Source organism: Vigna radiata, chromosome 1, assembly GCF_000741045.1.
Source record: "Vigna radiata var. radiata cultivar VC1973A chromosome 1, Vradiata_ver6, whole genome shotgun sequence".
Lineage (NCBI taxonomy): Eukaryota > Viridiplantae > Streptophyta > Magnoliopsida > Fabales > Fabaceae > Vigna > Vigna radiata.
Genome location: NC_028351.1, coordinates 11,787,736 through 11,798,877, shown reverse-complemented (window position 1 = coordinate 11,798,877; position 11,142 = coordinate 11,787,736). Strand labels below are relative to the sequence as shown.

The 11,142-nt window shown below is 32.0% G+C and overlaps 1 protein-coding gene across 5 annotated transcripts in view; it reads right to left on the bottom strand.

Annotated features, from left to right (window-relative positions):
- The window catches only part of LOC106770121 (sister chromatid cohesion protein SCC2), an 18,039-nt gene extending 11,404 nt beyond the window's left edge, over positions 1-6,635 (bottom strand). For 2 of the 5 annotated variants that reach the window (XM_014655949.2, XM_022784844.1), the window contains exons 1-5: positions 6,138-6,619; positions 4,329-4,438; positions 3,783-3,919; positions 3,609-3,699; positions 3,212-3,471 (exon numbers count right to left, since the gene is read on the bottom strand). In XM_014655949.2, the coding sequence (XP_014511435.1) occupies positions 3,212-3,471; positions 3,609-3,699; positions 3,783-3,919; positions 4,329-4,438; positions 6,138-6,388 (849 nt within the window). In that variant the 5' untranslated portion in view covers positions 6,389-6,619. Of the gene's footprint in view, positions 1-3,211; positions 3,472-3,608; positions 3,700-3,782; positions 3,920-4,328; positions 4,439-6,137 lie in introns of all 5 variants that reach the window. The other 3 variants (XR_001376398.2, XR_002669089.1, XM_014655956.2) reach the window with 3 other exon arrangements.
- Between the last annotated feature and the right edge of the window lie 4,507 nt (positions 6,636-11,142).

The following is an 11,142-nucleotide window of genomic DNA, read 5'->3' as shown; positions in this document are numbered from 1 at the left end:
ATATATATATATATATATATATATATATATATATATATATATGGTTATAAATAGAGGCAAGATACACTTAACTTAAACCCTAACCCTAAAGTTGGTAGATACAAAAGAGAAATAACAACAAAAATAACATCACATATCAACACTCCCCTTCAAACCAAAGCATATAGATCATATGCACCAATCTTTGATGATATAAATTGAATGCTAGGTCCTCATTGAGATTTAGTTAGAATGTCTACAAGTTGTTCATTAGAGCTGACAAACACTGTGATGAGATCCTTGGACAATAAATTCATTCTAACAAAATGACAAGTAATCACTATATGTTTAGTTCTCTCATGAAACACAAAATTGGAGGCAATATGAAGAGCTACTTGATTGTCACAATATAGCTTAATATGCTCATTTTCTCAAAATTTCAACTCTTAAAGACTTGTTTAATCCACACAAGTTTACATGTAGCTAGGGTCATAGATCTATATTCCACTTCTGTGCCATGTCAAGCAACACTATATTTCTTACTTTTTCAAGATATAAGATTCCCTCCAAGAAATACACAATATCCTATGGTAGATCGTTTGTCAATGGGACAACAAGCCCAATCTACATCACAATATCTTAGGACTTTAGTATTTCGCTAGTTCTCATACAACAATCCTTTTCATGGGCTCCCTTCTACATATATAAGAATGCAAAGTACTGCATTCTAGAAATCAATGAGGGTTATGCATAAATTGACTCACAACTACCACAAATAAGAAACATAATGTCATGTTATAGTGAGATAAATGATTTTCCAACCAACCTTCTATCTCTCTCATCATTTGAGAATAGTTCCCCTGTGTCTCTCGTTAACTTCTAATTTGAGTTCATAGGACTATCAATGGGTTTGCAATTTGACAAGCCTATTTCCTCCAAAATATCAATAGCATATTTTTTGTCAAGTGATGACACCTTTTGGTTGCACCTCTTCAATACCAAGAAAATATTTTAGATAGCCCAGATCTTTGATCTAAAAGTGGATGAATAAATACTTTTTTAACCAAGTAATTCTAGTAATAATGGTTTACTAATCAATTTGAAAAAAGCATCAAAAGAATTAGGTCTAATAATAATGGTTTACTAAATATGTAAATTGTGAATTCTCAAAATTTATCTCATAATGGATTTATTATCAACATGTGGTGTTGCACTCCACAACAAAAATGGATTTTCACAAAAAAGTAGCTAGAGCACCCCTTTTCCATATGTTTGTTCCAAAAATCTTGTTAGAATAATTATTAAATTTATGTATGTTAGAGTAACTATTAAGTCTAAAGTAGGGAGTAGTGTGTTGGGAACTACTTCCATTTGTACCTATGAGTCAAGTGCAACCTATGAGTTGTACCTAGTTCTGTACCTAAGAAGTCTAGTGTAGTCTTTTGATCTTTCATCTTCTCATTGTATCACTTTCTCATCATTATAAATAGAAGATCATAAAGCTCTTCTAAACCAATTCAAGGCCTCTAAAATAGATCCACTTATCTCTGTTTCTAATTTTTATAAATCTATAGGGGAAAAGCAGTGCTACCTACCACATACCTCATCAATAGGTTACTCACCCGTGTCTTAAATGACATGAGTCCTATCAAATCCTCATTGTCTTTTATTATCTTTTCTCCCTTAGTATCAAGTCTACCTTCCCAAGTCTTTGGATCCATTGTTCTTGTTCACTCTCATAAAGCAAATTGCAATGAACTAGATCTTGGAACTCTTAATTATGTCATTATTAGTTACCCCTACAAAATAGGAATATAAATTCTTATCATCATCAGATCTAGTGTCTTTATCACCATAGATGTTACATTGCATGAAATAGAACCCCTTTTTGTCAACCTTCTACTTCAAGGGACAAAAACACTTGAAACAACGGAGTTTTCCTTCAACAGCAAGGTAGAAGACATTTTTTGATAAATATCAAAGAAGGAAACAACCCACTTTGGCTCTGGAGCAAGAAGAGTTGCCTAACTTAGATATTTGGAATTGGAATTAACCCCAGTGCATCGAAATAGAAAAAAGATCATGTGTTAAATGTCTTATTTCTCAATAAATATGTTTGCACTAATAATCACTCTTATAAACATCAAAGTTTTATTATTGCTATTGATGCCACAAATAATCCTACCACAATCTAAGAAACCATAAAAAGTGAACATTGAACACAGTTATAAGAGAGGTGATGACTGCATTAGAAAGAAACTCAACATGGGAGATTATCGATAAATAAAAACACATAAAAGGGTTGTAGGGTATAGATGGCTATTTATAGTGAAATATAAAGCACATGGTAATACAGACAAATATAATGTCAGGTTGATTGAATAATGCAGAGAAAATTTCCTCCAATAGCAAAGATAAATGTAATTTGCATTGTTCTTGCTCTGACAGCTCATTTTGGTTGGAACTTAAACCAGTAAAATGTAAATAATGTTTTTGAATATTTTTCTTCACGGAGCTTTAGAAGAAGTGTACATTGAGATACCTTTAGGATTTGAAACTCCTAGTACAAGGGATAAGGTATTTCTCCTAATGAGGGTCTCAAATGATCTTAAACAATCTTCATAAGCATGGTTTAGGAGATTTACAAAAGTAAAAGTTTCCTTAAGATATAAACAAAGCCAAGGCCATCATACATTACTCATAAAGCCCTTTATTACAGGTAAACTCACTGCAGTGCTAGTATATTCAGATGATATGATTATTGTAGAATGATTAAACAGAAATTCGTTTTAAAGAAAAAATCAGCAACCCAAGTTGAGATGAAAAACCTAGGAAAAGGCAAGTGTTTCCTTTGAATAAAGGTTGCTTATTCAAAAAAGAGAGTTTCATCTAACAAAAAATTTATGTATTTGATGTCCTCAAAGAAACAGGTAAGATGGATATAGAACCTCAAGAGTTCCTATTGAACAATATCACAAAATTGGAAGTGAAGAGAACTCTCAAATAGAGCTTCAGCTACCAAACTCATTCTATGATGATATTGTTGGAACTGCAAAAAAACGGCATACAGCTATTTTGAAATTAAGCTTTTACATACAGCTCAATAGTATGTAGAAGTTAGATTTTAATAAATTTTTGGAAAACTTGAGTTCATATCCAATGTCAACTAAATCCAAACAAGCCAAAGAAATTCAATACAAAGTAATACAGAAGAAGTGTCACATGAACTTACACTATTATCACATTCCTCAATTGACAGGCCCTCTGCTCTATGTATCTGGTGATCTAGAACTTTTAATAGTCTAACAAGGACTTCTATGGGAACCAAATGCAGAAGTTTCTTTTCACGAATAGATGTTATTTCATTGACAAGTAATCTAAGATCAGAAAGAGGCAGTGACAACCACTCTGCTTCATCTCTGTCATCACTATTTAGTTCAGATTTGCTGCATAAATCCTCCAAAAGATCACAAAACCTTTGAATGTGGGCACCTAGAAAAAATTACAAATACCAGTTGATTACGCATGTAACAGCAGCACGTTTATCTTCAGCAATGTGATGACCAACATAAAGACAGCAAACAGACAACAATAAAAAGTAAGATTTCAGGAAACAAGAATGCACCAACCTTGAAGCTCAGCAGAATCAGGTGCTATAGATATTCCATCGCCACCTTTCTTTTTTACTTTCGATTTTTTAGAAGACAACGCGGAAATATCCTGCCAAGTAGTTTTGAAAAATTAAAAAATGAAAATCAAATATCAACTAACACTATAAAGTATAATATATAATATATTAATACATTTGTGGAAAAATTATCAAGCTGGCGACTATGTGTTGCATTATAGTCTTTCTGAGTCTGACTTGGGACAGAAAAACTTGATTCAGATTGCCTCTTTTCAGGTACTGCACTGCCAGAGATCTGCTCCTTAACAGGACCTGAGAAACTTGACCAATACAATAGACAATAAGCAGAGCACCATTAAATTATTTAATGGAAAGCCCAAAGAGCAAAGTAAAACATCAGTTTTAGGTGAAAAAGGTAAACAACTTTATATGTTGGACATCACAAAACAAAGTTCTAGTTTAATCAAACAAACAAATCACATTAGCCATCTTGAAAGGTACAAAGGACAGTAATTTGTCAATATGAAATCAAACTTCATTCTATTATGACAGTTTCTCTTCATAATAAATCTCAGCATGACTAAACTTTCCCAAGTGCAAAGAAATCAAATCCTCAATTTATGTCAGACTATTATAGAACAATGAGCAACAGCAACTCCATTAGATTTGAAACAAAATCCACATTAGTGATATTTGGGGCAGAAACCAAGCACTCTTTTACCTGCAGTGCTGTATTCAAATGCTTCAGGATTGCACCTGAGAACTTCATCATGGAGTTCTAAAGGCTCAACATATATATAAGGAACACCTTTGGCTTCATCTCTTAAATTCCTACGGAAGAAAAAATTAAACGGAGTTGTATTAAATTCAATAATAGATACAATAGTTACAACATAATCAACACTGAAAATGATGGCAACAATTTATACACCTTTACTGAAACATCCAATTTTAACAAAACAAGAGAAATTGGACACGTGAAAATAGCTTTAATGAATGTCGGTTCCTTACATTCAACCAACATGGTACATAAAACTCCAAACTCGTTTGAAAAAGATGTACTAGTAAACTGTGGTAAAAACTTCTTCCATTAATTTTATAAGATATAAAAAATTTAAGTAAAGCTCTCAAACTAAAGAAGTAAACCTTATGCACAGGGTTTAAGAAAGAAGACAGTGACCCCAATTTCAGCCACAATGTAAGGGACTTTTAGCGTCCACAACCACTAAGCAACCCCAATTGTTGTCACACTTGTCTGCATTATCCCCAATATGAAAAAATGAAATCAAACTGCAACTGCAATTCAATACCTTGCATATAATAGCATCCAATGTTTATTTACAAGTCCAATACTAATCTGCCTGAGACCTAAACATGCAAACTCCACGTGAAAAGGCAAGAAAAACTAAATATAAATAAATTAATTTAATTTTCTTTAGAGAGAGAACTATAACTAGAGGTAGATTTGGTATGCGAGAAAAATGGAGGGAAAATATAATGAAATAAAGAGATGATAGCATTTTTTTGGATATATGCGTTTTGTTGCAGATTTTATAGCCTTATCGGGAACAATTACCAAACAAAAGTATCTTATAATCACAAAAATAAGACATTTCTTTTCTCTTTACCCTTTGCATCTTCATTTTTTTCGAAAGCCTAGACCCATTCTGCTGGAACTTTATTAGTCCTAGGTACAAAGCCTCTTCAATCAATAAAGACCTCTTTCACTTTCATTTCCCATTAACATTTGCCTAGGATCGTGGCACCAACTTTGCTTCTAACCGTCAACACGGTCTCACTATGTCTTAGAAAAAGGAAAGGAAGCGGGGAAGAGTTTAGTAAGTCTCACAAATTCCTTTTTCTCCACGACTCAGTGTGAAGATTCTACTGTAACAACATTTGCAGTCACCTAAGTGATTTATAATGGATTATCAATAACTTTTATATGAGAAATCATTAGTTTTCCAAAAACAATCGGTAATGAATTGTTCAAAATAGATTATCAATCTATCACAATTAATTTTCAATTTTCCATAATCAATTATGACTGGTTCATCACCAGTTATTTAACATAAAAATTAAATTGAAATACATATATTAATTGTTTTTATTTCACTCGTTTTTCTTCAGAGCCAAACAACTTCTATTCTCACTTCATGTCTCGTTTACTTGCATTTGCTCTATTTGTATCTTTTCTATCTTTATCTCCTCTTAGTCTCACATATTTCTCTCTGACGTATTAAACACATAGTAAACAAGTACCTAAGACGCAAATTTCATACGATAACCAAAAGTCAATTTTCATGACATATGATGCACTATATCACATGAAAATTCGAATGCAAGTAACTTCAGCTCGCAACTGTGAACTTCAGTTGCACAAAAAAAGTAACAACTATTCAATCGAAACTTCGAGCCTAATTCAACACATGCTTACGAGATTCACTGATTCAACTATTCAACATGCAGGCGACTAAAACCTCGGCGTGCGAAAAATGTAGAACACGAACGGAATGGACGGGAAGCTTACAAGTACGACACATCGGTGTGGCGAAGCAGCTCGGCGATCTTGCCGGACTGCGCGAGCACGTCTACGCGGTTGAGCCGCGCCGGCGAGTCAACGAGGCGGAGGTCCTGGTCGGAGGCGCCGCAGAAAACCGGGAGCGACGGCAGCGGGAGGCAGGCGGCGAGCTCGGAGTGGACGGTGTTGGAAAGGCCGATGCCTCGAGAGCCGGAGAAGGCCGCGGCGACGCCGGCGCCGGAAGTGACTGGGAAGCTCATGGATTGGTCACGTGAAGAGCATGAAAGCGTGGAGAACGGTGAAATCTGGAGGGAAATTGAGGGAAATTAGGGTTTGCGTGGAAGGGATTGGGTGAGAAAGAGGAACGAAGTGGGAGCCCTAGAGGGACAGATTTGGAAGAGAAATTGCGAAGTGAATGGCGGGGAAAAGAGTGGGTTTGCGAAAAGTGTGTTGGAAATTATTATCGAGAGAGGTACTCCAAAGTGGATTTGGTTTTTATGAGGTAAGAAAGAAGAAACCGAGTTCAGCGGAAAATTACCTGACTACCCCCTTACCCTCTGTGCCAAGATTGTCACGGAAGCTATTAAATCGAATGCTCTGGTCAGGATTTGGTTTACAATATTTCAATTTTCATAACTTTTTATTGATGGATTTGTTGTGCTATTAAAGCTGATTTTGTTTTCTGTGTTATTTTTTAAATCAATTTTATCAATTTTACACTTTATTTTATCAAATTTGTTTGTAGTCTAACAGGTTAATAAATCAATAAAATGTAAGACAACGAGAGAAAACTATTTTGTCATTCTTAGTATTATAATATACATTTATTTCCGAATAGAGTACATATAAATGTATTTTTTTAGTAAAAATCTGTATTTCGAAATCTAAATTATTACACTAAATTATCATTTTAGAATATGAGAATGAGTAAGTTTAAATCTTTTCAAGACTTACGAATAACTTTTGTGAAATTGTCTATGCCATAAGTTTGTTTGTTCGGTTGTTTAGAGCTCATTTGAAAAATTATTTAATGAAATAATTATATGTTAAATTATCTTTGAAGTTATAAGCCTTATAGGCCTAATTATATAATAAGATATAAACAACATAGTAGATTTTTGTCTTGTAATTAATTCTAATGACTCGAGGTCTATTATTTCATTCAAGGTGTTATTAGCGTTTACAAAAATTTAAGTTTACTAAAAACATATTTAATCTTTTTTTTAATTACAAAGTGTTTAAACTTTATTTTTATTTAATTTGAACATTTATTTTTAAATTAATATATTTAAGCATTTTTTAATATCAATAACATTTTTATTTTTAATTAATTAGACCTATTTATTTTTTATTTAAAAACTATTCATCAACATCGTCTTTTAAATCAATTTTAATTCATCAATTCTTTATTTTATATTACTTTTAAGTACAAGGACAAATGTGTAATCTTTTAATTTTTTCTATTATAACATTTTTATTTATCACATCAAATCTTTCACAAATTTTTCTTTTAAATCCATTCACATTCACTTCTCAATCGCTCAAAGTAAATAACACCACAATCCTCCTCTTTATCTCCTCAATCTTTTCATTCACTCTTTTCTAAATCCATTCCTCAATATGTACAAAGGAATACAAAAAGAACCTTTTGGTTTTGTTCTTTTCTAAGGAATTATTTGAGGGAGATAAAATAAATGGATTTGGATGAATTTAAAGGTGAAGTTTGTGGTGTTTCTTTCAAGAGATTTAGAGGTAATTATAAAGTGGATTTGAGAGTAAAGTTTATGAGAATTTTAACTAATGTAACAGATTAAAAAAGGTTTTAATAGATTGAAAAGTAAGATTACCAAATTTCCCTTGATGTTAAAAGTAATATAAAATTATTTCTAGATGAGTTAAAATTATTTTAGAATTTTTTTAATGAATAAAATTTTAAAAAAATATTAATTGAAATAAATAAAGATATAAACACAAAGCTGATTCCCACACTCATGGAATCAATTTCAATGACCACATAATAGGTTCAAAGCACAAAAAATGATTCACATGCCCTTGAAATTTGTTCTAACCACCACGTTACAGGTTCCAAGGACAACAAAACTAATTCTCACACCCTAGAATCAGTTTCAACCACCGTAGAACCGATTCCAAGCATAACTTAGCTAATTCCCACACCACTAAAATCGGTTTTAACCACCACAAAACAAGTTCCAAGCACAACCAAACCTTCCACACCTGTAGAATCGGTTCCAGCCACCATGGAACAAGTTCTAAGCATAACAAAATCGATTTTCAGACCCTTGGAATCAGTTCCAACGACCACATAACAGATTCAAATTCGTTCTTCAAGCATAGAAGAATTAGTTCCAACTATGGCAGATCAGTTTCCACAACATCCATGGTTTCATTCCAACTGTTACAGGAAGGATAGGTGTGAAGTACCTAGAAAACACTAAGGGGGAGTTGAATAATGTTATAGGGAAACTTTTCGCAAAGGAGATACATTAACAACCTTGTCAAGGATTAAAATATTTATATAAGTTGTTTAACGCTTGACTTGAAAGATTTGTTCAAACTATAAATTTTGAAGCAAATATTTTTCAATTGTTTAATCAAGTTTGCTGCAACATTTTAATAAAGCTAGCTCCTAATGAAAAATAACATTTGGTGACAAGAGTTTTTATAGCAATTAAGATAATATGCAATTGTAGGGTTGTTAAGAAAGACGTTTAGCAGAATCGAAATAATAAATGCACGAGTATTTTTGTACTGGTTTACTCCACCGAACTACGTTCAGTTCTCCTCTAAGACCTCTTAGAGGGTTCCACTATAATCTTCAACAAGATTACAACTGAGTGTTTGCAACACTCTTGGTATCACCTAATCACTCCAAGTAACCCCGTTAATCTGATTAGAATCGAGTTTCACCCACTTTTAGTATCTTTCCATTATATTGTCTAGTTGAGTTTTACACACTCCTGGTTTCCACTAGATAAACACGTCTAGTTATCATTTAACCCCACTAAATTAAGCGTTAAGTATTTGAATTTTCTTCGGAATTTATAATCAAACAGATCACTTATAAGTCCTTAGACTATTTCTCGTATAAAGGATGTGTATAATACAATTCAATGTAATATACTCTTGGAGTTTTTCTCTATTCTTACAATAGTAAGCTTATGATTCTATGAAGCTTGAGAGTGTTTCGCTTTTCTTTTGATATTTTCTTTCCTTCACATATATTTTCTTTCGTGTTCATGTGCTTATTCTCATGTTATTTTCTTTGACATTCTTCAATATATAGGCTTCAAGAAAATGTGCATTAGATAGTACTTTGCTTTGATCTTTGGATCTTCTTAACCTTTTCGTAGGTAGTAGTCGTTGGTAAAAGTCAACTTGTCAAAGCAGACGTGCTTTTTCAGTTATTTATCAAAAGTAGGTTATAAGAACTTTCTAACGTGACTTTTGATAAAGAGAACATTCCTTGAATGTCTTCTTTGTGTCTAACGTCCACTTCTAATTTGTATATAATGGAGTAGGTTGATACTTGTCATAGGTAATTTACAGAGAGTATAGTAGATATGCATGCAGAAAAATATGTCCTTTTTCTTATCACTTTTGTTGTTTTAAGATTTTATGCATTTAATGACATTTAATACGCGTTTAGAACAACTATAAACATTTCAATTTTTTTGTCGTTCAGGTAAGATTTGATTGTTTAAGCATTTGACTAATATACCAAGTAGTTTATAAAGTTTTCATCTTTGCATGAAAGAAATCATTTGGTATAAGGTATCATCTAGCCTATGTAAGGCTTTTTCTTGAAAATGCTTCCTTTAAGTTATCTCTATTTTGTTCAAAAGCACGTTTAGCAAGTCTTTCAACACAAGTTTTTGAATCATCATTTTAGACTTTTGGCATATCTTTGAAAAAAATCCTTTGAAATTTTATTTATCAAGACATTTGAGAGCTTATTTGAACCTTGCTTAGCAATGTATAGCATGAGTGCGTTTAGCAAGACTCTCATACAACATATTGATGCATTTAGTAGGGAACTCGTTTATTAGTGCATTTGTTCATGTATTGACGCGTTTACTAAAGCTTTTCTAAAGGCATTTAGAACACAATGTTAATGAAGAAACATATGTGACACTTTAGTTGAGTCATCATTACAAAGAAAAAATTTGGATTTATTAATGGAGAAAATTCGTCAATAATAACAAAATTCATCAGTAAAGTAAAATTAACAACAACTTATCAATGACAAGAAATTTATTGGTAAAAATGCATGTGGTTTAATTTTAGTAATGAGTAAAAAAAATATGTCAATAAATATTGATGACAAAAAATTTGTTAGTAATTGTTGGAGTCTTAAAAACATCGGTAATTATCCATAGATTAATATTTATTGATAATTAGAAATATTTTTTTTAGTTGGCGAAATATATTAATAAATATTGCAATTTAGTTTTCTTCTTCCTCTCTTCCCTCTCCCTTTCTTTCTTAAATTCTTCTTTTTTTTTTTCCTCTTCATTCTCTCCTATTGTTGATGTCACTGTTGCATTCATTGCAGCCATGTTCGTCACCATTGTCATTGTTGCATCTACCACCTTTAGATCATCCTTTTTTTTCTTTCTTCATCGTTGTCATCATTACTATCGTCGTCACTTCCTATTTCTCCTCTTCCTCTTCCTCTTCCTCTTACTCCTTCTCTTCTTCATTTTTCTCCTCCTCCTTCTTCTTCTATTATTCTTCTTCTTATTCTCATATGTCCAATTAATTTATAACAACTATTTTATTAGATTTAGTAAAAAATTTGAGAATTTCAAGCTTTTAATTATTGACAAAATTTGTTAATAAAAATATTCGCCAATAATAAAAATTCTTAATTACTTAATAGATTTTATAATTTTACTGATAATTTAAATCCTAAAACTTATTAATAGAATCTTATAGTAAAAAACAAACAAGTTTCTTTTTCTATTAATAATAATATCCGTGAAATAAATATTAT